A 27,178-nucleotide genomic window follows, 5' to 3' on the forward strand; every position below is an offset into this window, starting at 1 on the left:
CTCACAGAGCAACAGATGTGGCCCACACCCATTCAAGGGAGAGAGAAAAAAAAAACACATTGCGCATGGGTCTCCAACTTAACACTACTGTCAACTTAACAGCAAAACAGTTGCACAAAATCCTCAAGGAAAGGGAGTTAAAGGAAAACTTATTGCTTGACTTGGAATTGGTGAGTTCTGCATTTCTTGACTGTTATCATTTCTATTAAGGAGTTTGTATTGTCGTTCTATGATAGACTTTGTAGACAAGTTGCACTGTGAGAAGGACAGAGAGACAAAGTGAAGAGAGCTTCAAGCCGATGTCCTTAACATCTGGATTAATTCTGTCATATCAGTGATTTTCAGATTGAGGAATAATCCTGATAATGCATGTAGTCATTGGTGTCACTTGTGTCACTTGTGTGGTTTTGAATAGTGAAATGCCCACTTTGTATGAGAAAATCTCCACTCTGTTAACTGTTATAAAATACTTAATCACCTGAAACAATGTACATGTAAAAGGGGAGACAGCTATGTTTCATTTAAGAAATAATATATTTCTCTGCATTCTGTAAATCCAGTATTGACTGACATCATCATGAAGGCATCAACCACAGCGGGTCCGGCGTTACCAATGACATCGCCAGAAACATTCGAACAAGGAATCATTGAGGTTGTCACCCGTCTGGTCACACAGAATTTCACAGAACACTTCACACAACCCTTCAGAGCTGGTAAGTGTACCACATTCTTCTACACATGATACAACCATAGACCTACTAGGTAGTACTCTCCAGTGGTATTTAGGGAAGTGCTGGACGAAACAAGAGAGGACAAACTTGGCTTGGACCAGCTGTGAGGACAAAGCTAATCCAAAGGCTTGTATCCTTTTGGACAAAACCTAAAACAAATCTTTATGTAGATAAAAGGATCCCGCGCAATCCTACTACTATCCTCCTAAGTATTGTTTTATGCACGTTCTATACAAACCCTTTAGGAAATACAAGTATATTAATTAAATGCCACACTGTTCTGTGTGCATCCCAAATGGCACGCTATTCCCTATATAGTGCACTACTGTTGACCAGAGCCCTATGGGCCCTGGTCAAAAGTAGTGCATTGCAAAGGGAATCAGGTACCATTTGGGATGCACACAGAATCTACGCCAATATTGTTAGAGGTTCAGAGCCCAGAGCAGGTGACTGAGGAGGTTGGAGGTTGCCCAAGAGATGGTCCTCTGGTGATATGGGGAAAGGAACACCCCCAAAAGAGAAGACAGACCATGCATATGAATGATATGGCTACTGTGATCAATCTCACTGGGAATATTTCATCACATGATAAAGAATGCTACCAAATACCCCGTGGAAGTATTTTGTATTAATCAACTGCATACAGGTTATTGAATTATAGTTTGAGTGTATGAGAGGTAGAGAAGTAAGATAATGGAAACAGGAAAAGGAGAAGAGAGCTCTAGACAACAGGAAATGCCTTCCTCGGGAAGAAAATATGGCTTTGAAACAGTGAAGAAGGTACGAGAGAGAGAGAGAGAGAGAGAGAGAGTCTCCAGAGAGGGTTAGAAGGGGGTATCACCCTATGGACCTGCAGATTATAGGGAGTGTCTGTTTATCAGCCAGCCGCAAACCCAGAGAGGAGTCTGGGTAAGAACACCTCTAGCACCACAGGTACTGCTCTAGTGATAAGGACATCCTGACTGGTAGCAGCTCAATTTCACACTCTATCTCTCTCTCTCTCACACACACACACACACACACACACACACACACACACACACACACACACACACACACACACACACACACACACACACACACACACACACACACACACACACACACACACACACACACACACACACACACACAAAAGAGCACCCTCACATACTCTGAAAATAAAATGAGCATCTGAAAACTGTGTGGATAAATACAGATGTAGGATCTTAATTTGACCACTTCCTTGCAGTGCAGGAAATGTAAAACATTTAGTGTTTATTATACTTAACTTATAGTATTAAGTATATAGGCCAATTCTCTTCGGAATTGGCCAATATGGATAGGGCTACATTTCTGTGTTTTTTACAGAAGGTTTAAAAGACTTCTGAAGCTTGTAATTTCGACTGAAATGTCATACATGATTTTCCATTACGAAAAATGTATCAACCCTGACAAAAATGTCCATTAATTATGATATTTAAATGACAGGAGGCCGTCTGCGCTCTTTAAAGGTTACTACTAAATCGTGTTGGTTCCAGGTTCGTAGGAATCCAAATAAGAATACTGGAGGAGATGGAGATCCAGAACTGAGGCTTGAATGCAAAATAAAGATGCTAATTTGAACATCATTGTGCCCAAAATATCTAAACAGAAGTTTCGGCCTCAGGCTATACTCAGTATAAATGGTCGGCACACACACCTGTTTTTATTTCAAGGATAATTACATGTCACATGATCAAGCAAGAAAATACATCAGAAAATCTATAATCAGTACCTTGTACAATAGAATGCATGATCTACATTATATACAAAAGCGAACAGAGAAATATCATAAATTATTGCTACTATGATTTTTTTAAGCACCATGATGTTCAAATAAACAGCTTTCTGTGTGGCATGTAGACTAGCGGGTTGGGCCAGTATTTGAAAGGTTTCTGGTTTGAATCCCAAAGCTGACTAGGTGAACAATCTAATAATGTGCCCTTGAGCAAAGCACTTAGCCATAATTGTTCCTCTAAGTCGCTCTGGTTAAGAGCATCCACTAAATTACATGAAATCTTTATTTTGCATTCAAGGCTTAGTTTTGGAATTATTCCTTTTTTCAGACAGTGTGCGGGTCTCTATCTCCTCCATTATAATTTCATGCAGGATCCTATTCCTGTTGTAGCAAACTGCCTCAAATTAAGATCCTACATGTGTATTGGCGCAGAACTTGCATGATATATATAAACAGTGGCAAGAAAAAGTATGTGAACCCTTTAGAGTTACCTGGATTTCTGCATAAATTGGTCATCAAATTTGATCTGATCTTCGTCTAAGTCACAACAATAGACAAACATAGTGTGTGTGAGGGAGTGCGTAACTGGCGGCAGGGAAGTCAGGTGCAGGAGAGCAAAACTGGGTAATCAACGGAGCAGTTTTAATCATAAAACCCACCGGGAACCAGAACAACAAACAAATGGGTACAAAACCTGTCGCACACCAGAGAAAATGTGCACATGCACTTACAATAAACAATTCCGCACAAAGACATGGGGGGAACAGAGGGTTAAATACACAACATGTAATGAGGGAAATTGAGACCAGGTGTGTGAGAAGACAAGACAAAACAAATGGAAAATGAAAAGTGATGATGGCTAGAAGACCGGCGATGCCGACCGCCGCCCAAACAAGGAAAGGAACCGACTTCGGTGGAAGTCGTGACAGTGTGCTTAAAATAATAACACACAAATTAATGTATTTTTCTTGTCTATATTGAATACCCAATTTAAACATTCACAGTGTAGGTTGGAAAAAGTATGTGAACCCCTAGGCTAATGACTTTTCCAAAAGCTAATTGGAGTCAGGAGTCTGCTAACCTGGAGTCCAATCAATGAGACGCGATTGGAGATGTTGGTTAGAGCTGCCTTGCCCTATAAAAAACACTCACAAAATGTGAGTTTCCTATTTACAAGAAGTATTGCCTGATGTGAACCATGCCTCGAACAAAAGAGATCTCAGATGACCTAAGATTAAGAATTGTTGACTTGCATAAAGCCAGAAAGGGTTACAAAAGTATCCCTAAAAGCTTTGATGTTCATCAGTCCACAGTAAGACAAATTGTCTATAAATGAAGAAAGTTCAGCACTGTTGCTGTGGCCGTCCTGCAAAGATGACTGCAAGAGCAGACACAATTCTCAATGAGGTCAAGAAGAATCCTAGAGTGTCAGCTAAAGACTTACAGAAATCTCTGGGACATGCTAACATCTCTGACGAGTCTACAATACGTAAAACACTAAACAAGAATGGTGTTCATGGGAGGACACCACAGAAGAAGACACTGCTGTCCAAAAAAAACATTGCTGCATGTCTGAAGTTTGCTAAAGTGCACTTGGATATTCCACTGCGCTACTGGCAAAATATTCTGTGGACAGATGAAACTAAAATTGAGTTGTTTGGAAGGAACACACAACACCATGTGTGGAGAAAAAAAGGCACAGCACACCAACATCAAAACCTCATCCCAACTGTAAATTATGGTGGAGGGAGCATCATGGTTTGGGGCTGCTTTGCTGCCTCAGGGCTTGGACAGCTTGCTATCATCGAGGGAAAAATGAATTCCCAAGTTTATCAAGACATTTTGCAGGAGAATGTCTGCCAATTAAAGCTCAACAGAATTTGAGGGATGCAACAGGACAACGACCCGAAACACAGAAGTAAATCAACAACAGAATGGCTTCAGAAGAAGAAAATACGCCTTCTGAAGTGGCCCAGTCAGAGTCCTGACCTCAACCCGATTGAGATGCTGTGGCATGACCTCAAGAGAGCGATTCACACCAGACATCCCAAGAATATTGCTGAACTGAAACAGTTTTGTAAAGAGGAAAGAGGAATGGTCCAAAATTCCTCCAGACCGTTATGCAAGTCTGATCCGCAACTACAGAAAACATTTGGTTGAGATTATTGCTGCCAAAGGAGGGTCAACCAGTTATTAAATCCAAGGGTTCACATACTTTTCCCACCCTGCGCTGTGAATGTTTAAACGGTGTGTTCAATAAAGACATAAACACGTATAATTGTTTGTGTGTTCTTAGTTTAAGCAGACTGTGTTTGTCTATTGTTGTGGCCTAGATGAAGATCAGATCAAATTTGATGACCAATTTATGCAGAAATCCAGGTAATTCCAAAGGGTTCACATACTTTTTATTGCCACTGTATATGATAAATATATTTGTTCATCTGTTCAAGTTACTGGCCCAATCCTCTTAACCACTAGGCTATCTTCCACCCTACCAATTGAAATGTGGTCTAAAATTGTTCCAATGATTTCCCAAGAGAGTAACAGTCTCCCAATTAAACCAGTGTTTCCCAACTCTGGTCCTTGAGTCCCCCGAACAGCACAGATGTTTGGTGTAGCCCCTGACTCAACTTGTCAAGGGCTTGATGATTAGATGACAAGTAGAATCAGGTGTGCTTGTCCAGGGGCCATAACAAAAATATGTATTGGTGGGGGTACTGAAGGACCAGAGTTAATTGTGCTCTCATTGTTTTATAAAGGGTAGGAAAAATATTGTGAGACAGTTTTGAAAAGAAACAAATGTGTCTTTCCGTTTCTCTCTGGTGAAATCTTTGGAACAATTTTAGACCACATTTGAACTGAATTTGAACAAATAACAGACAAAGCTTCGTCATTGATAAACACAGTGTTATGAAGAGATTATCTTACAACAAGGAGAGAGTCACTTTCTCTCACTGACATACATCATGTAGGCTATCTACATGAAAACATTCCTCTGAGAATCTTCTCCACTCATATTCCCCTCGGTTTGTTTGATAAAGAACAGCTATCACAGTGCCATCCAAAACAGCATGTCACACCAGCCAAAGTGACCGAATTAAACCCTTAGCTCTCTCCCCTCTTCAGTGACGGGATCCGTGTATGTCTGCATCGAAGTGACTCTGTACTGTAGTTGTTGTTGACGAGCCAATACGACAGGCTCAACATGATGCTGTCTGAGAGGAAGGCAATGCTACCTGAATACCAAAGGGACGCAGCATGCCTTGGACTGTCATAACAGCCTTGGGAGACAGTGAAGAAGCAAAGAGATCATTCTAGAATGTACTCACTGGTTAGAGTAGAATTGTAATGCAGTAATTTTGTCTTTTTTGTGAGGGAGAGTTCATTGAGGTGAGACAATCAGATGTTGATTAGCAGGTGTGTGACTATCCGCTATATCCTTTATGCATCTGTTTCCTGTTGACTTAGATGCTACAAATGTGTCTAAAACTAAGTTATGTTGTTCCCAAGAGAGCAGTACTGAACGTCAGCTATTAAAACATAGCTTGATCAATGTAAACTAATGGACTGAAGACAAATACAACTTTTTGCTACCAATTGTGTTCTAACTAACTGAAGTAAAAAGAAACAAGCACAACAGGTTTAAAATAATATATAAAATACATGGTAAATTCCACATCCACTACCACCATGGTATGTGGATCCTAACTTGCCTTCCTGTCAAACATCTCACTATTTTATGTTACCATTCTGTGTTAATTAACCCTTTACACTCATGGGAGTTGGCCTATATGGATAGGTCTAATTTTCAATGTTTCTTACAGAAGAAAGCATATGCATAAGCATGGTAGCAATTTAAAGGGAACAGTTTGGAGATTATCAAATCAAATTGTATTTGTCACATGTGCCGAATACAGTGAAATGCTTACTTACAAGCAGGTTAACCAACAATGCAGTTTTAAGAAAATACCCCCCAAAAAAGTAAGAGATAAGAATAACAAATAATTAAAGAGCAGAAGTAAATAACAATAGCGGTTATATCCAGGGGGTACCGGTACAGAGTCCATGTGTGGGGACACCGGTGTCGAGGTAATTGAGGTAATATGTGCATGTAGATAGAGTTATTAAAAGTGACTATGCGTTGATAATAACAGAGAGTGTGTGTGTGTGTGGGGGGGGGGGGGGGGGGGTAGCCATTTGATTAGCTGTTCAGGAGTCTTATGGCTTGGGGGTAGAAGCTATTTAGGAGCCTCTTGGACCCAGACTTGGTGCTCCGGTACGCCTTGCCACGGGGTAGCAGAGAGAAGAGTCTATGACTAGGGTGGCTGGAGTCTATGACAATTTTTAGGGCCTTCCTCTGACACCGCCTTGTATAGAGGTCCTGGATGGCAGGAAGCTTGGCCCCGGTGATGTACTAGGCCGTTATTAGAAATTATTAGACCAAAAATGAGGACACAACAGTTCACCTGACAAGAGTGAATCCAAACATGACACTGTTGATTTTATGTGCATTTTACATTTACTGTACTTTTCACTGCATTTGTTGATAATGAAATCTGAAAATACTCTGGATACATTCAGTAACATGATAAGAATATTCCTGGAAAATGTGGAGTAGGTGCAACATAAGACAAAAAAAATGACATGGGTTTGAGTGAGAGGACTAAATGGTGTCTCCAAGTGGCCTAGAGCAAGCACATGTTTGTTTTGTTTGGAACTCAGCCCTGTATCCTCCACCATCACACAATTACTTTTGTTGTTTACACAATCCAAGAAAGGCCCATTATAAATCGCAAACTGGGTCAGGTGGGAATCATTTGAAAGCTTGTTCTATTGCCAAGTTATAAAATACGATCGTGCAGTGTTACGCTTTCACAGGGCAAGTCACAGAAATCGCCATTTTGGTGGGCATAGAAAGGAGTCATGAGTGCATTCAGGTGCGCGTTCCACTGCAAATTTTCGTCACAATAGAAAAATATAGGCTCATCAGTCAAAACCCATACAGCACTGTGAAGCTCTGAGCTCCAACGTCATGTATAGAATGTTATTGTACAGACACTGTGTTCCAATTTCGGTGCTTATCAGTGCCCAAATCTGCCGTTTTCAATTGTATACATGTACAAATGTAAAGGGCTACTCAAACATCTCAGTATGATCATTCAGTCTCGTTAGTGTCTTTCCTGCCTGAAGTCTTGCTCCAGCTCAATGACTCACTGAGGTTTAAACCTGAGGAGTCAAGTCTGGGTCCACTGCCTCAAATTAGACCTGTTTCCTATCTCGCCCTATTCCCCCCTCTCTCTCTCTCCACCTTCTCTCTAGCCTCGTTTATACCTGGTATACATGCATCCTTTGTCCTGATTTTATCCACATTCTGACTATGCCCACATTGTAGCCATTGAGTCTACAGATGGCAGTAAGATGTGTATCTTATCCATGTACACTGTGTCTGCATTGTGACCAGATATCCTGGCCCTTGACAGTTATTCTTTCCATATTTATTCATTTTAAGACACATATTGATGCAATAAGTCAATGGCGTCACCTGTCAATGATTCTAGATGGCGGGATGATGATGAATGAAATGGTTTCACTATCCAGATCAGTCTACACTGGTAAGATATCCAGACATAATGCGTGTCTGACTACCTCCGGAGGTGGTCACGAAGATCTGATCGCCATCAGATCCCAATGCATCGTTTAATCATCTACACCTGTCTAAAAATGTAGGCATAATCAGAACGTGGACAATATCAGGACAACGGACGCAAGATAGAACCAGGTATAAACGGGGTTTCTCTCTCCACTTCTCTTTCTCTCTTCACACCTCTCACAAGTTAATGAGAGGAAATAAAGCATCTGTCAGGCATGTCAAACGGCCTGGGCCCAGTAGACCAGGCAGGGAACTCAAGGTCACCTCATTGGCTCAGAGCAGCACCATAGTCAGGTCTTGGAAGAGTTCCTGCGACACGGCCTTCGCCTCAAACTGCTGCTTTGACAGCTGGGAAATCAGAGTAGAAATACATTTATAAACCTAGAGGAGAAGGAGGAGATAGAACGAGCTGCTGCCATCTTAATCAGGACATGGATTGCTGTAAGTGTCGTAGCCTTGATAAAGGAACAGCCACACACCTATAGGTAGCTCCTTCACAAAAGTTATAGGTGTTATGTTGATCCAAATTCAATAGCCAGATCCAAATGTTATGGTACATCATCCATTCACTGGAAAAAACCATTGTGATGCTTTAAATGCTTTAACGTTTGAACAACCTTCTCTCATGACAAGGGCAGATACTACTGATGCTGCTGCCTTTGCGACAGTCAACCTTGGGGGAGTCACTATAGGGACAGTCACCGTAGCAGAAGGGCAGATACTACTGATGTTGCTGCCCTTGGGCCAGTCATTATAGGGACAGTCAATCTTGGGGGAGTCACTATAGGGACAGTCACCGTAGCAGAAGGGCAGATACTACTGATGTTGCTGCCCTTGGGGCAGTCATTATAGGGACAGTCAACCTTGGGGGAGTCACTATAGGGACAGTCATCATGGCAGAAGGGCAGATACTACTGATGTTGCTGCCCTTGGGGCAGTCATTATAGGGACAGTCACCATAGCAGAAGGGAAGATACTACTGACGTTGCTGCCCTTGGAGAAGTCACTATAGGGACAGTCACCATAGCAGAAGGGCAGATAGTATTGAGTAACTATAGCATAAGTGATACATATATAGTACAAATACATAGGCCACACAGTATACTACAGCCTAGCCCACTAACTGCGCTGGGCTCTGACTGTACCATTGCATCATGGATGATGTCATTGAGGAGGAAAGGATGGGGCTGTGTGTTGAGACCAGTTCTACACTAATCCTCCTCCAGAACATCTGGCCGTTCATATAGGGGACTGGAGAACATTTGCATAAGTAGAACATTTGATTTAGAATTGTTAAATATGCTGTAGGAAATTGTTTAGGGAAAGGGTCTAAGATAGTGTCGTTGACCTTAATAGAGACGTACTCCCAAATGGCAACCATTATTGTTTCAGCAAATCTCTCTCGCTCTTTCCCTTTCTCTGACACCCACATGAATGCATAGATGTCCTTATTTTACTCAGCTGAACATTTTCTTAGCTGAACAACCCCCTCAGATGCCTTCTAGCCCATATCCCCCCGAGCAATAATATATTTCTCCAACCTCTTAAAGCCATAACAATAAGTGAATGGCCCCTGCAGCACCAGGAAGCCCATACTTACAGTACATTACACCGCTCTCCTTCATATGAGGCTCTCTGTCTGTACCTCATTAACTACAGAGCGCTGGGCCAGCGCCCCAAATGATCTCACTACAAAGCCATCTCATCTCACCCTCCTCTCCAAGGACTGCTGCTTCAAAACAAAATAAATGTAAATTACCGTCATTTTGGCCTCTGCCTGGCCTATCAACCACTCTATACCCCTGGGCAGCCGAGGGGAGGTCAGAGAGAGGGGAAACATCAGAGGGATATATGGGGGAATGTTACAGTCAGCCATCATCCCTTTATCAAAAGACCAACCGACTGCCTGGAGTTAACTTGGGAATCTGGGACGCCCTCATGAAAAGAACCCAGCTAATATCAAAGCAAAGCTCGTACTCTACCTTTCCATTGCAGTGATACTAGAGAATATACTCCCTTATATGTCATATTTGCATCAGCATTGTCTTGAAAATATTCAATATAACAATCTGATGCGAACTGGGCCAAGGTTTGAATCGAGAACAACAAGCGCTACAACTGTTTGTACTGTACTAAAATTGAACTACAATTGCCACGTACAACTCCCCACTGTATTTAGTCTTCCCACTGTTTTGATCTTACTTTGAATAAGGTCATGGAAAGTGAAGTAGGAGACAATCTTGTTACTATCAATGAACAGGAAACTATTACCCCAAACATAAATAACGCAACATGAGGGCTGAAACCAAAATATCGTGTTAGGTTCCAGGTTGTATGTTGTATGTTAATTCTAAATAATCCCAGAGCAGCAACAATGCTTGTTTCTAAAGCACTATCATCATGTAGCCTTCCATTAAGCTGTGGGGCAGAGGAGATAGGAGATATGATGCCCCTCCCTGGTCTCGTGGATATACCAGCAGAGTTCAAAGCTGTGCATGCAGCATTCAGGCAATCCTTTTGGGAAGTTATTCTGTTCTCATGCACATTTAGTCCGCATACAAATATTTGTATCAGTCAGTCAGTGGGGCTGTGGAGTCTATTTTGTGCCATGCCACCAACTACCGTGGCATGGCACCAACTAACAAATGTTTTGGATACAGAAACAGTAGAAGAAGCATGCATACAGCATACTGTGGTTATGTCCCAAATGGCCCCCTATTACCTATTTAGTGCCCTACTTGAGACCAGAGCTCTATGGGCCCTGGTCAAAAGTAGGGCACTATATAGGGAATAGCGAGCCATTGGGATGCTGTAACTCAGCAGCAAGGGGAACCAGCAGAGTCCCACACTTAGAGGAAGCGAGAGACACTTCCCTATTTGTTCTCCTGATTAATCTTCTTAGCCCTAAGCCGTAGTGTACTGTAACTTGAAGTGGCACTTGTTCAGTCTCTGAGCAAGAATTGTACTGTGTTGCGTTTTTAACTAATGTACCTATCTTCTGCAGATATGAGTCAAATAACCCTTCTTTAAATAAGTACCACCTTCTAACCAACATTGGAGAAGGCGTGTTTGATGAGGGGCGTGGTTTATATAGCTAGAAAGCTACTCAACTGGTGCCAAAATTTGACTGTAGGGTGTCAACAAATATAATTAAAAGTTTACACTATTCATCTATTGCAAATATACTTATGTCTCCCCTTTCATCGGGGTCTGGTGTTAGCTACTTACTGGCTAGCTTGGTCTCCAGCCAGCATTGAACAAAAGGAGGGGAAGGGTCGTTCAAAACTCTGACGCAGTTGTCATGTCAACACATCCATCAGTGCTGCTGTGAACTGCATCACAATAGACAAACTGCAGATGTATAAAAAACTAATTGACATCGTTGATGCAATTTCAATGTTTGAGTCGCAGCGCAAGAGATCTGATGTTAGACAGGGAGATTGCCGACCCTGGCGTTAGGGCCGGAAAATGCCAGTGCGCCAGTTTTTACATGACGAAATTGCAAACTAACGTGGGCTTGACACATGCGCCTCCTTACCGCCAGCCAAAAATAGAACCCGTAGAGTTATGGTATTTTAGCGGGGGTGTTGTTTTTACGTTGTAGGTTGTAAGCCTTATTTGAGTTTTTCCCAGGATGCCTTTCAATTGAATGTGAGAGATACCCCCCATGACTGTGTTTGTTAGTGACAGAGATTGGTTGTTGCATTCAATAACTTTAAGTTCTGAAACCGTCACCAAGTGACTGTCTACAGTAAGTGGATGTGTTTAAATTCGAAGTAAACCCTTTATGACTTTATATTATACATGTCGTAAGGCCTTTAGTTATGACCTAGTTGTCCTCAACATTGTGGTCTGAAAATATCGGATCATGGGCCACATCCGACCTGCAAATCACAATAAGCTGGTTTGTGAAGTGATTAATAGTGATGTTACGTTTGATACCGGGGCTCCGAGGCATGCGTTGAAATCTCTAAACAGCTAACTTCGAAGAAGAGTGCCGATACGTGTAGCACTTTATCAGAAGTACGTCATCAATTACGTCCGAAGCTTCATTTCATTTACATTTTAGTCATTTAGCAGACGCTCTTATCCAGAGCGACTTACAGTAGTCAATACATACATTTCATTTCATGCATTTTGTTTTTGTACTGGCCCCCCGTGGGAATCAAACCCACAACCCTGGCGTTGCACACACCATGCTGGCGTTGCAAACACCATGCTCTACCAACTGAGCCACAGGGAAGACCATGCGGAAGACACATTTCAGTTGAAGGTATTCAGTTGTACAACTGACTAGGTATCCCCTTTCCAGCATTGGGGAACATCCGGCGCCTCGTTGTGCATGTTGCATCTATTTCTATGGGCACAAGCACTGTTCATGACACAAACTGTTCACACCCCTCTTGTTGGTGGAGAGAATTTTTCAGGGTTAAAGCTTATTTCCTGCAACTCTGCACATTTTGTCATGGGGTGAAAAGAACATTTTGCAGTTTTAAAGCTCATTTTCTTGCAATTGATTGACAGGGGATTGACCTCTAACTTTCATCGCGTGCTTTTTCAAACCGTGTGTTGCAAAAATGCGAGATCCCACTTATTTCGTTGTGGTTTTGGTGCTTTATCCGATTCCAAGCTGCTTTCAAACACTGACCTCTACTGGACACCATACTTACAAATATAGTTAGGATTTTGTACATGTAGTTTCACTTGACTGGTATCTTAGCAGGTAGAGTAGGGAACTATGGGATGTTCAGGAACTTGAGGGTATGGGGTCAAATCCCGTTGAAGGAACACTATTTAGAATATAGTTTTATGTGAAACCACACTTTCTGTACAGTTGTTCAAATAATTCATTTCATTCAGTGTAACATAAGCTTCTGTCTTAAGCATCCTATATAATGCCATAGATTCAGTTTTTCAAAAATAGTATACTTAAAGGCAAAAAAGGGAAGCATGATGTAACCTGGTATTCCAACTGATTATAGGCTACTACTGCCAACGACTTGTCTTGCACATATTCAAGGCCCCCAGTACCAAAGCAACCCCAAAGCATTATCAAACCTCCCCCATGTTTTTTTTTTCATTGGTCCACAGAACATTTTCACCGGATTTAGGCTTGTTCAGGTGGGTTATGCAAAGTGCAATGGGGCTTTCTTTTGTCTCTTCAACAGTACAGTATTTTGTGTTTGTAGCTAATGTATCTTTTTACTATGTGCTTGCTTTCGCAGGAGTTCTGACAACAACTTCTGCAGATATGACTGAAACAACCTCAGCCGCTTTTTTAGGTAAGTACATTACTGTCTTCAGAAATCACACATTGATACAGACAGAAGGGGGAGAGAGAGAAATGCCAACACGTTGTCTACACCAAAGTGTGAAGATACCTAAAGCGGCGGACAAATATATTGCCAACATTGCACTTTTCATTTATATTTCCCTATTTCTTTAGAACTCTGTCCCTGATGGGGCTTGTTGATTCACCTCTGTGTCCAGTCTGCCAAAAAATACTTTCCTGACACTCACCTCCATGCATACTGGTTTTGTCCCATCATTCAGAATTACTGGGGGAAAAAAGTTCTGAGCATTCCCTCAGTCATCCTCCATATTACCATTCCTGCATCCCCATCGCTCTGCATACTAAATTACTTTGATGATGACATCCCCTGTGTGTCCTCTATGTCCAAGGACAAACAACACTTCCTATTGACTTCATTAACAATCGCCCAGAAAGTGCTATTGCTAAACTGGAAAAGCAGATCCAATGTTTCAACCATACACTGGCTTAATTTATTGTCTGACCTGGCCTCCCTAGATAGATCCACCTTCAAACAAAATAACAAACTGAAGGACTGTAACACAATCTGGGAACCGTTCCTATCCTACATGTTTTATTTATTTATTTTATTTCACCTTTATTTAACCAGGTAGGCAAGTTGAGAACAAGTTCTCATTTACATTTGCAACCTGGCCAAGATAAAGCAAAGCAGTTTGACACATACAACAACACAGAGTTACACATGGAGTAAAACAAACCTACAGTCAATAATATAGTAGAAAAATAAGTCTATATACAAAGTGAGCAAATGAGGTGAGATAATGGAGGTAAAGGCAAAAAAGGCCATGGTGGCAAAGTAAATACAATATAGCAAGTAAAACACTGGAATGGTAGATTTGTAGTGGAATAAAGTGCAAAGTAGAAATAGAAATAATGGGGTGCAAAGGAGCAAAAATAAATAAATACAGTAGGGGAAGAGGTAGTTGTTTGGGCAAAATTATAGATGGGCTATGTACAGGTGCAGTAATCTGTGAGCTGCTCTGACAGCTGGTGCTTAACGCTAGTGAGGGAGATAAGTGTTTCCAGTTTCAGAGATTTTTGTAGTTCGTTCCAGTCATTGGCAGCAGAGAACTGGAAGGAGAGGCGGCCGAAGGAGGAATTGGCTTTGGGGGTGACCAGAGAGATATACCTGCCGAAGCGCGTGCTACAGGTGGGTGCTGCTATGGTGACCAGTGAGCTGAGATAAGGGGGAACTTTACCTGGCAGGGTCTTGTAGATGACCTGGAGTCAGTGGGTTTGGCGACGAGTATGAAGCGAGGGCCAGCCAGCGAGAGCGTACAGGTCGCAGTGGTGGGTAGTATATGGGGCTTTGGTGACAAAACGGATGGCACTGTGATAGACTGCATCCAATTTATTGAGTAGGGTATTGGAGGCTATTTTGTAAATGACGTCACCGAAGTCGAGGATCGGTAGGATGGTCAGTTTTACGAGGGTATGTTTGGCAGCATGAGTGAAAGATGCTTTGTTGCGAAATAGGAAGCCAATTCTAGATTTAACTTTGGATTGGAGATGTTTGATGTGAGTCTGGAAGGAGAGCTTACAGTCTAACCAGACACCTAGGTATTTGTAGTTATCCACATATTCTAAGTCAGAACCGTCTAGAGTGGTGATACTGGACGGGCGGGCAGGTGCAGGCAGTGATCGGTTGAAGAGCATGCATTTAGTTTTCTAGTATTTAAGAGCAGTTGGAGGCCACGGAAGGAGAGTTGTATGGCATTGAAGCTGGTCTGGAGGGTAGTTAACACAGTGTCCAAAGAAGGGCCAGAACTATACAGAATGGTGTCGTCTGCATTGAGGTGGATCAGAGACTCACCAGCAGCAAGAGCAACATGAGAAGTATGTATACAGAGAAAATAGTCGGCCCAAGAATTGAACCCTGTGGCACCCCCATAAAGACTGCCAGAGACCCGGACAACAGGCCATCCGATTTGACACATTGAACTCTATCAGAGAAGTAGTTGGGGAACCAGGCGAGGCAATCATTTGAGAAACCAAGGCTATTGAGTCTGCCGATGAGGATGTGGTGATTGACAGAGTCGAAAGCCTTGGCCAGGTCAATGAATACGGCTGCACAGTATTGTTTCTTATCGATGGCGGTTAAGATATCGTTTAGGACCTTGAGCGTGGCTGAGGGGCACCCATGACCAGCTCTGAAACCAGATTGCATAGCAATGCAGGTGCGGTGGGATTCGAAATGGTCGGTAATCTGTTTGTTGGACCATTTCGTATTGCCCCCAGGCCACTCCAGACAACATCAAAATGGCACCTCCTACCAGGGACCAAAACTCTATGGGTGTTAGTTTGTGAACACTATTTCGGTGGATCACATCATTTCTAAGAAAGTGTTAAAACCCTATGCTAACCAGCAGCTTATCCACTAGTCTTGCTTGGTCTTGTCCGGTCCTGTCCTGTCCAGTGTGTCCGTCTCTTGTTTTGTCCTGTTTTGACATGTCCCTATTTTCTACTTGCCTCTTTTTATTCTTACCCCACTTTTCAGTTTTTTCTTACATTTTGGTTGTAGTTTACCTTCTTCACTATAATAAACAGTTGTATGTGTAACCGATGTGAAATGGCTAGTTAGTTAGCGGTGGTGCGCGCTAATAGCGTTTCAATCAGTGACGTCACTCGCTCTGAGACTTGAAGTAGGGTTTCCCCTTGCATTGCAAGGGCCGCGGCTTTTGTGGCGCGATGGGTAACGATGCTTCGTGGGGTGTCAGTTGTTGATGTGTGCAAGGGTCCCTGGTTCGAGCCCGGGTTGGGGCGAAGAGAGGGACGGAACCTACACTGTTACATTGATGCTGTTGACCCGGATCATTGGTTGCTGCGGAAAAAGGAGGAGGTCAAAGGGGGGGTGAGTGTAACCGATGTGAAATGGCTAGTTAGTTAGCGGTGGTGCGCGCTAATAGCGTTTCAATCAGTGACGTCACTCGCTCTGAGACTTGAAGTTGGGTTTCCCCTTGCGTTGCAAGGGCTGCGGCTTTTGTGGTGCGATGGGTAACGATGCTTCGTGGGGTGTCAGTTGTTGATGTGTGCAAGGGTCCCTGGTTCGAGCCCAGGTTGGGGCGAAGAGAGGGACGGAACCTACACTGTTACATATGTACATAGTAGAGATCGACCGATTATGATTTTTCAACGCCGATACCGATTATTGGAGGACCAAGGCAAAGCCGATACCGATTAATCGGACAATGTTTTTTTATTTATTTGTAATAATGACAATTTCAACAATACTGAACAAACACTTATTTTAACTTAATATAATACATCAATAAAATCAATTTAGCCTCAAATAAATAATGACACGTTCAATTTGGTTTAAATAATGCAAAAACAAAGTGTTGGAGAAGAAAGTAAAAGTGCAATATGTGCCATGTAAGAAAGCTAACGTTTAAGTTCCTTGCTCAGAACATGAGAACATATGAAAGCTAGTGGTTCCTTTTAACATGAGTCTTCAATATTCCAAGGTAAGAAGTTTTAGGTTGTAGTTATTATAGGAATTATAGGACTATTTCTCTCTATACCATTTGTATTTCATATACCTTTGACTATTGGATGTTCTTATAGGCACTTTAGTATTGCCAGTGTAACAGTATAGCTTCCGTCCCTCTCCTCGCCCCTACCTCGAACCAGGAACACATTGACAACAGCCACCTTCGAAGCATCGTTACCCATCGCTCCACAAACGCCGCGGCCCTTGCAGTGCAAGGGGAACAACTACTCCAAGTCTCAGAGCGAGTGATGTTTGAAACGCTATTAGCGCGCACCCCGCTAACTAGCTAGCCATTTCACATCGGTTACACCAGCCTAATCTCGGGAGTTGATAGGCTTGAAGTCATAAACAGCTCAATGCTTGAAGCACAGCGAAGAGCTGCTGGCAAATGCACAAAAGTGATGTTTGAATGAATGCTTACGAGCCTGCTGCTGCCCACCATCGCTCAGTCAGACTGCTCTATCAAATATCAAATCATAGACTTAATTATAACATAATAACACACAGAAATACGAGCCTTTGGTCATTAATATGGTCGAATCCGGAAACTATCATTTCGAAAACAAAACGTTTATTCTTTCAGTGAAATACGGAACTGTTCCGTATTTTAGCTAACGGATGGCATCCCTAAGTCTAAATATTGCTGTTACATTGTACAACCTTCAATGTTATGTCATAATTATGTAAAATTCTGGCAAATTAATTACGGTCTTTGTTAGGAATAAATGGACTTCACACAGTTTGCAACGAGCCAGGCGGCCCAAACTACCCTGACTGCTTGCACGGAACGCAAGAGAAGTGACACAATTTCCCTAGTTATAAGAAATTCATGTTAGCAGGCAGTATTAAGTAAATATGCAGGTTTAAAAATATATATTTGTGTATTGATTTTATAGAAAGGCATTGATGTTGGTGCAACGACAGTGCTTTTTTCGCGAATGCGCTTGTTAAATCATCACCCGTTTGGCGAAGTAGGCTGTGTTTCGATGAGAAATTAACAGGCACCGCATCGATTATATGCAACACAGGACACGCTAGATAAACTAGTAATATCATCAACCATGTGTAGTTAACTAGGGATTATGTTAAGATTGATTGTTTTTTATAAGATAAGTTTAATGCTAGCTAGCAACTTACCTTGGCTTCTTGCTGCCCTCGCGTAAAAGGTAGTCAGCCTGCCACGCAGGCTCCCCGTGGAGTGCAATGTAAGGCAGGTGGTTAGACCGTTGGACTAGTAACTGGAAGATGGCAAAAATGAATCCCCGAGCTGACAAGGTAAAAATCTGTCCTAGGCCGTCATTGAAAATAAGAATGTGTTCTTAACTGAATTGCTTAGGTAAATAAAGGTGTAATTTTTTTTTGCCACAATCGGTGTCCAAAAATTCCGATTACCGATTGTTATGAAAACTTGAAATCGGCCCGAATTAATCAGCCATTCCGATTAATCGGTCGACCTCTAGTACATAGCAAATTTGAGATCAGAATTTTAACACCCACAGTGTTCAATCTAACACTTTCTCAGAAATTATATGTGACACACCGAAATAGTGTTCACAAACTAAAACCCCTAGAGTGTTGGTCCCTAACACCATGGGTGTTGCAAATTCAGACTTAAATTAACACTTTATTACAGTTGATGCTATTGCACTTTTTTGTGTTAGGTAATAACACATGTAAGGAGGAGTAGAAATATATTTGCTATTTTCACAACCACAATTATGGGCGCAATTACTGGCGGTGGCGGGAAAGGCCTGGGTTTATATGAATAAACAAGTTGTGGGTGTGTCAAGACCTGGTCCCTGAATAGCCAATCAGAATGTGCTCCATGGCAAAATATGTGGTTGCTTCAAGTTTACGGTCTTGTCATCAACTCCAATTCGAATGCTAATCCGTTATAGCCTAGTTCGTTAAATATGTCGAACGTGTTTGCAGTCCACATTGTTCAAGTTGCATTGCTTCAGTATGGAAATACATGGTTAAACATAGGCTATAACATTTGCACTGTTATATGGGCTAGGCCTACTGTAAATTGCAGTCTGCCAAATATAGTCAATAAGCAAGATTAAATTCACTAGGCTATTGACAAGGCCTAAAAAGACAGTTTCTAATTCTAATAGAATTCTAATATAAATTAAACAACAACTTGTTTTAAATAGGAACGGGTCTGAAGCATGATGTCTTAAATCGCTTCTCTCGTTCTATGGCACTGTGTACACACGTAGGCCTTAATGTCTTTACGCATAACATTCACACCTCTATTCACACCTCTCCTGACACCTCTCACCTCTCCTGTCAGTTGCCTATGTGCAAGGCAGATTCTCATTATACACTGTTAGAAAAAAGGGTCCCAAAGGGTTCTTCGGCTGTCCCCATAGGAGAACCCTTTTTGCCTTTCCAGGTAGAACCCAAAAGAGCCCTACCTGGAACCAAAAAGGGATCTTCAAAGGGTTCTCCCATGGGGGCAACCTTTTTTTGTAAGAATGTTGGAGGATGGAATAGTTTGGAGGAGAGTGCGTGTCTTTGGTAATGGACAAGGGCCGCTCTTGGAAAATGGGGATGGATAGCCTACTGAACAAGCGAAATTAAGTATGCAGGTATGTGAATTGTGAATAATGAAAAAGCATGATGGCAAAAACATCCAAAATATTTCAAAGCACTCTCAGTAGACCACTGAAAACCTCTTTATTCATAGGCTAGTTGACTAATGGCCAGGATAAAAATAGGCACCTATGCGATGTTGCTAAACCAGTCTTGATTAAGGGGAGGGTAGGCTATGTTTGGTTTTTCATCAAATGAAACGATTAATCATATTATGTTTCTAAATATGAGATTAACCGGCACAAAATGCACATCTCTCTTCCATGAGCACTGTGTGTCATGGCTAGATTAAGATTGTCTTAAAACTTCCCATTAGCGCTGAATGAAATTGTCACTTCTGCTTGTGTTTTTAAAGGTCATGAATGGTCAAAATCATGTTTTGCATGAAATGTTATGATATTTAGATGAGACATTGATAAAGTTTGATCGTAAAGTTACTGGTCCCCTCCGCATGTCAAACACTTGGATTCAGGAAGCGGCATTATTAAAGGGATTGGGTGGCATCATCCTAATTCTCATTTTAATACCCACAAAAAAAAGAAAGAAAGGAAATTAAAACAAATGGTATGAAAAAAATATTGGCACCCAGGAGCTAATACTTCGGTAATACAGCCTTTGGCAAAGATACACTACCTGACCAAAAGTATGTGGACACCTGCTGTCGAATATCCAAAATCATGGGCATTAATATGGAGTTGGTCCCCCCTTTGCTGCTATAACAGCCTCCACTCTTCTGGGAAGGCTTTCCACTAGATGTTGGAACATTGCTGCAGGGACTTGCTTCCATTCAGCTACAAGAGCATTAGTGAGGTCGGGCACTGATATGGGGTGATTAGGCCTGGCTTTCAGTCGGCGTCCAATTCATCCCAAAGGTGTTCGATGGAGATGAGGTCAGGGCTCTTTGCAGGCCAGTCAAGTTCTTCCACACCGAGCTCGACAAACCATTTCTTTATGGACCTCGCTTTTGCACTGGAGCATTGTCATACTGAAACAGGAAAGGGCCTTCCCCAAACTATTGCCACAAAGTTGGAAGCACAGAATCATCTCTAGAAGGTCATTGTATGCTGTAGCGTTAAGATTTCCCTTCACTGGAACAAAGGGGCCTAGCCCGAACCATGAAAAACAATTATTCCTCCCCCACCAAACTTTACAGTTCGTACTAGGAAATTGGGGCAGGTAGCGTTCTCCTGGCATCTGCCAACCCCAGATTCGTCCGTCAGATGGTGAAGTGTGATTCATAACTCCAGAGAACATGTTTCCAATGCTCCAGAGTTCAATGGCGGCGAGCTTTACACCACTACAGCCAACGCTTGGCATTGCGCATGGTGATCTTAGGTTTGTGTGTGGCTGCTCGGCCATGGAAACCCATTTCATGAAGCTCCAGATGAACAGTTCTTGTACTTATGTTGCTTCCAGAGGCAGTTTGAACTCAGTAGTGAGTGTTGCAACCGAGGACAGACTCGGAGGTCCTGTTCTGTGAGCTTGTGTGGCCTACCACTTCTCAGCTGAGCTGTTGTAGCTCCAAGACGTTTCCACTTCACAATAACAGCACTTACAGTTGGCAGCTCAAGCAGGGCAGAAATTTGACGAACTGACTTGTTGGAAAGGTGGCATCCTATGACGGTGCCACAAGTCTCTGAGCTCTTCAGTTAGGCCATTCTACTGCCAATGTTTGTCTAAAGAGATTGCATGGCTGTGTGCTCTCTTTTATACACCTGTCAGCAACGGGTGTGGCTGAAACAGCCAAATCCACTATTTGAAGTGTGTCCACATACTTTTTTGTATGTTTAGTGTATTTGTACTGTACACTTTGAAGTAGACAACATGTTGGCATTTCTCTCTCCCCCTTCTGTCTGTATCTATGCGTGATTTCTGAAGACAGTAATATTTACCTATTTTTTATAGGCTAAGATCTTTTCACTCATATGGACCAACTCCATATTAATGCCCATGATTTTGGAATGAGATGTTTGACAAGCAGGCGTCCACATACTTTTGGTCATGTAGTGTATGTATAAATATAAAAAGGGAGAGATATACAATTAGGCTACAGATGTTGTAAGAACACGCAGGGGGATATGGACATGACAAGGCTGGGTGTGAGCAGACAGAGAGCGAGCACGAGCAATCTCTCCCTGAAGTCTCTCACTGCGTGTGTGTGTGTGCGTGTGTGTGTGGGGGGGGGGGGGGGGGGGGGGGGGGAGCAGACAGAGATCAGCCTTTCCCTGAAGTATACATGCCTCAGTCTCAATTACCATCCTGTCTCTGACCTCAGACAGTGAGAGTTAATAAGGCCTGTGAACTATCCTCTCCCTGCTCAAACATGTATTCTCTCAGTACTGACACACACACTACTAACACCTCTTACCCTCTTACACCCCGGGTAGCTAGTCTTCTGAAGGCAGCAACCTCCCACTCTCAGCTCAAACTCGGTCATGTCATCCACTACACTTGTGCCCCTGTACAGGGAGGGTGGTTATCGGCGCATGTATCTTGATAATGACTTGGTGTGCGCAACATTCACTATATAGTGTGCTACTTTTTGACCAGAGCACCAGGGGCCATGGTCAAAAGTAGTACACTATGAAGGGAATAGGGTGCCATTTGGGACGCAGCCTCGGAAGGGGTTGCACATTTTACGAAATTGATTAATGAATCGTTAATGATAGACTTACTCCTCTGATGAAGCAGGTAATTAAGCGTTAATGAGATACTGAAGAACCACACACTGAAGCGTCCCAGCACACTTCTTTTTTTTTTTTTACTTGGCACTTTTGAAATGTGTGACATTTTTCCCTACACACCTGCAAGTTGTTCTGGGACGTGTGTGTGTGTGTGTGTGTGTGTGTGTGTGTGTGTGTGTGTGTGTGTGTGTGTGTGTGTGTGTGTGTGTGTGTGTGTGTGTGTGTGTGTGTGTGTGTGTGTGTGATGCACTGTAAGATAGGTTGAGCTGACACACATTGAGCTGATTGGAGTGTGTGTCCCCACCGGCTAGATTAAAGTCAAGGTGGATTGGACAGCTGTTCCATTGCAATAACTTATACTTAGCATCTCCTTCATCACTCTTTATTTAGTCTCCCTTCCTCTTTTGACAGGTAGAAAGGCACCTTCTACCTGTCACTGTTTTAGTGAGAGAATAACATTCAGTCAACAGGCCCTGCGCTAGACTAGCGTCTCTGTCCAGGGGGTGTACTTGTACATCAAACTGCCTCCACGCTTCAGACACAGGAGAATCAGGAGATAGGCTACTTAAAGTCAACAGTATAGCTGCATTGGGGGGTTCTTGGGGGTGGGGAATGGAATTAATTGTATATATATTTTTTTAATCTTCCGGTGGGGGGGGGGGGCGCGACTGTGGGAGGGGTCTCGAATGGTTGAGGGACAGCTATTGGGGAACTGTGGGGGGATCTTGGAGGGTTCGGGCTTCACAAGATTGTGATCATGAAAAAGGAAACTATGACATATATGTTATATCACTATCATGCACACGCACCCTCACACATAAGGATGGCTCTGTTGCGGAAAGACGATACATGTTTGATAGTGTCTTGATGCTGTATTGTTTGTCCTTCATGTTCTAATACTTTAATGTTACCCCTTCCTTGTGTTTTTTGTAATAAATAACTATAAAAAAAAATAAAAAAACACAATATAGCTGCACTCAAACCCATATCATATACTGTAAACACAACTCTGTCAGTACTGTATAGTCTAAACCAGAGTCAAACTACAGAGATAAGCAATGCAAGCAAGCATCAAACAAGCTAGTGTAATGAAGCTATGGTGAAATCTGAAGGGAAATGTAATGATAAATCAGTAAGTACTGTACATGTCTGTGTGTTGACTACGAGGCCCTGTCACTCTAATGTCATTATCGTGTTGTCTGTTCTGGTGTCATTGCAGTGGGAGCCGCCAACGTAGATGATGGATCCTTTGAAGCCATTATTTTCGGAGGTGAGAAATATATCAATCACAATGTATTTATAAAGCCGTTTTTATATGAGCAGTTGTCACGAGGCGCTTTACATTAACCCGGCCTAACCCCTAAGCTTTAGAGATGGTTATCCAGATGTGGAAGCATTATTGTTCTCTCTATAGTCTGAGAATGGAACCAATGCCATGAGTATTACGTAAATGGAAAGTCCTCCGCTCATTGTTTCTGGTTTCACCTACCTAATTGTTATAGTTTCCCTCGCCATGCTGAGGAAACAACGTTCTGCCATCTATTGTTACTCTATCAAAGAAATGTCATGAACTTTACTTACAATTGAAGTCAATTAGCAGGTGCTCTTATCCAGAGAAACTTACAGGAAGTGCCTCGCTCAAGGGCACATCGACAGATTTTTCACCTAGTCAGCTCAGGGATTCGAACCAGTGACCTTTCGATTACTGGCCCAACCATCTTAAACGCTAGGCTACCTGCCGACCAACCTACCTAAAATCAATTAACTAAAATATAAAAATAGAATGTTGCTTTGATGTTCTAGTTCACGATTACGACTATGATAACGTGTCTTATAAAAAAACATATTACACTTTAAAAGAGTATTCTATATTTTCAGAGACCATTCTCCTCTCTCAGTCAGTCTAATTTCTACTCGTCTCTCTCCCTTCCCAGGAGGAATTTTTGCGCTGCTCCTGGCGCTGCTCCTGGCGTTGCTGGTACTGCGCTACATTGTCAAGCATAAGGGCACTTACCACACCAATGAGGCCGAGTGTGGTGATTCTGTCGACAAGTATGGCAGGGACTCTCAAAGCGAGCAGGTTCAACTAGAGATTTTGGACAAGGACGAATAGAAAGAAGAATACTTCATTTGAAACAGGACTTTTTCCGTTTCTAAACCAGGGCCAATATTTTCTATGGAATTGGAAATGCCTATGATGGTCATCTAATTTCAAGACAACATTTATATGGGGCCTACAACCATCTCAGCTCTGCAGATATTGTTACGAAGAGACAAAATAATTACATCACTTATTTTTGTATTGCCCATATAGTATATACACTATATACGCAAAAGTATGTGGACACCCCTTCAAATTAGTGGATTGGCTATTTCAGCCACATTACAGCCTTATTCTACAGCTTTATTTCCCTCATCAGTCTACATAAAATCTCATAATGACAAAGTAAAAACAGGTTTTTATCAATTTTTGCAAATGTATAAAAAAAAAATTCTGAAATATCACATTTACATAAGTATTCAGATCCTTTACTCAGTACTTTGTTGAAGCACCTTTGGCAGTGATTACAACCTTGAGTCTTGGGTATGACGCTACAAGCTAGGCACACCTGTATTTGGGGAGTTTATCCCATTCTTCTCTACAAATCCTCTCAAGCTCTGTCAGGTTGGATGGGGAGAGTTGCTGCACAGCTATTTTCAGGTCTCGGGTTCAAGTCCGGGCTTTGGCTGGGCCACTCAAGGACGTTTAGAGGCTTGTCCCAAAGCCACTCCTGCATTGTTTTGGCTGTGTGCTTAGGGTCGTTGTCCTGTTGGAAGGTGAACCTTCACCCCAGTCTAAGGTCCTGAGTGCTTCATCAATGATCTCTCTGTACTTTGCTCAGTTCAACTTTCCCACGATCCTGACTAGTCTCCCAGACCCTGCCACTGAAAGATATCCCCACAACATGATGCTGCCACCATCATGCTTCACCGTAGGGATGGTGTCAGGTTTAATCCAGACGTGACGCTTGGCATTCAGGCCAAAGAGTTCAATCTTGGTTTCATCAGACGAGAGAATCTTGTTTCTCATGGTCTGAGAGTCCTTTAGGGGCTTTTATTGGGCAAACTCCAAGCGAGCTGTCATGTGCCTTTTACTGAGGAGGGGCTTCCGTCTGGCCACTCTACCATAAAAGCCTGATTGGTGGAGTGCTGCAGAGATGATTGTCCTTCTGGAAGGTTCTCCCATCTCCACAGAGCAACTCTGGGGCACTGTCAGTGTGACCATCGGGTACTTGTTTACCTCCCTGACCAAAGCCCTTCTCCCCCTTTTGCTCAGTTTGACCGGGCGACTAGCTCTAGGAAGAGTCTTGGTGGTTCCAAACTTGTTCCATTTAAGAATGATGGAGGCCACTGTGTTCTTGGGGACCTTCAATGCTGCAGAAATGTTTTGGTACCCTTTCCCAGATCTGTGCCTCGACACAATCCTGTCTCAGAACTCTATGGACAATTCCTTCGACCTCATGGCTTGGTTTTTGCTCTGAAAAGCACTGTCATCTATAGACAGGTGTGTGCCTTTCCAAATCATGTCCAATCAATTGAATTTATCACAGATGGACTCCAATCAAGTTGTAGAAACATATCAAGGATGATCAGTGGAAACAGGATGGACCAGAGCTCAATTTCGAGTCTCATAACAAAGGGTCTGAATACTTATGTAACATTAGAGTGTCTAGTTTGAGAAACAGACGTCTCACAAGTCCTCAACTGGTAGCTTCATTAAATAGTACCAGCAAAACACCAGCCTCAACCTCAACAGTGAAGAGGCGACTCCGGGATGCTGGCTTTCTAGGCCAAGTTGCAAAGAAAAAGCCATATCTCAGACTGGCCAATAAAAGTAAAAGATTAAGATGGGCAAAAGAACACAGACACTGGACAGAGGAACTCTGTCTAGAAGGCCAGCATCCCAGAGTCGCCTCATCACTGTTTATGTTGCTCAGTTGTGCACCAGGGCCTCCCACTCCTCTTTCTATTCTGGTTAGAGACAGTTTGCACTGTTCTGTGAAGGGAGTAGTACACAGTGCTGTACGAGATCTTTAGTTTCTTGGCAATTTCTCGCATGGAATAGCCATCATTTCTCAGAACAAGAATAGACTGACGAGTTTCAGAAGAAAGTAATTTTTTCCGGCCATTTTGAGCCTGTAGTCAAAGCCACAAATGCTGATGCTCCAGATATTCAACTAGTCTAAAGAAGGCCAGTTGTATTGCTTCTTTATCAGAACGACAGTTTTCAGCTGTGCGAACATAATTACAAAAAAGTTTTCTAATGATCAATTAGCCTTTTGAAATGAGAAACTTGGATTAGCTAACACAACGTGCCATTGGAACACAGGAGTGATGGTTGCTGATAATGGGCCTCTGTACGCCTATGTAGATATTCCATAAAAAATATGCCGTTTCCAGCTACAATAGTCATTTACAACATTAACAATATCTGCACTGTATTTCTGATCAGTTTGATGTTATTTTAATGGACAAAAAAAAATGCTTTTCTTTCAAAAACAAGGAAATTCTAAGTGACCCCAAACTTTTGAACGGTAGTGTATGCTCAAAGTATTAACATCCCAAAATACTGTATCGGTGACTAAATGTGGTCAAGTTTATGTTGAAGATAATTCATGTCTGTTGTTTTATCACATGAAAATGCCATTCGATTAGGTGTGGGTATGTATCAAGCTACACATTTGATACATTTGCACAGTCATTAATTAAATCAGCCAAACTCTTTTTTCCCAATTAAGAGTTTACTTGTATACCCAGTCGAAAAATCTGATTATTCAACACAACATCTGAGTTCAGGAAACCAAGATATAGGGGCAAATGTTGTCACTTCAATAGTGTGTGTTAACGAGATTTAGAAGCTTATGGAGGATTTTGTGTTTTCTATTTTCATCAAG

General features: G+C 42.3%; 1 protein-coding gene across 1 annotated transcript; it reads left to right on the forward strand.

Moving 5' to 3' along the window:
* Nucleotides 1-27,049, forward strand: LOC145861125 (uncharacterized). The gene is made up of 5 exons (XM_082962831.1): nt 1-170; nt 561-713; nt 13,366-13,422; nt 23,464-23,514; nt 24,179-27,049. The coding sequence occupies exons 2-5, from the start codon at nt 578-580 to the stop codon at nt 24,355-24,357; spliced, it is 423 nt and encodes a 140-aa protein (XP_082818957.1). The 5' UTR covers nt 1-170; nt 561-577; the 3' UTR covers nt 24,358-27,049.
* The last annotated feature ends 129 nt before the right edge of the window (nt 27,050-27,178 follow it).

This window comes from Salmo salar, chromosome 16 (assembly GCF_965601325.2).
Source record: "Salmo salar chromosome 16, fSalSal1, whole genome shotgun sequence".
NCBI classification, from domain to species: domain Eukaryota; kingdom Metazoa; phylum Chordata; class Actinopteri; order Salmoniformes; family Salmonidae; genus Salmo; species Salmo salar.

What these genes read in the sequence shown, in the direction of transcription:
- LOC145861125 (XM_082962831.1), top strand. Translation starts at nt 578, where the DNA reads ATGAAGGCATCAACCACAGCGGGTCCGGCGTTACCAATGACATCGCCA. An exon ending in CACACAACCCTTCAGAGCTG is followed by an intron (nt 714 to 13,365) that starts GTAAGTGTACCA and finishes TTGCTTTCGCAG; the next exon opens with GAGTTCTGACAACAACTTCT. An exon ending in TGAAGCCATTATTTTCGGAG is followed by an intron (nt 23,515 to 24,178) that starts GTGAGAAATATA and finishes CTCCCTTCCCAG; the next exon opens with GAGGAATTTTTGCGCTGCTC.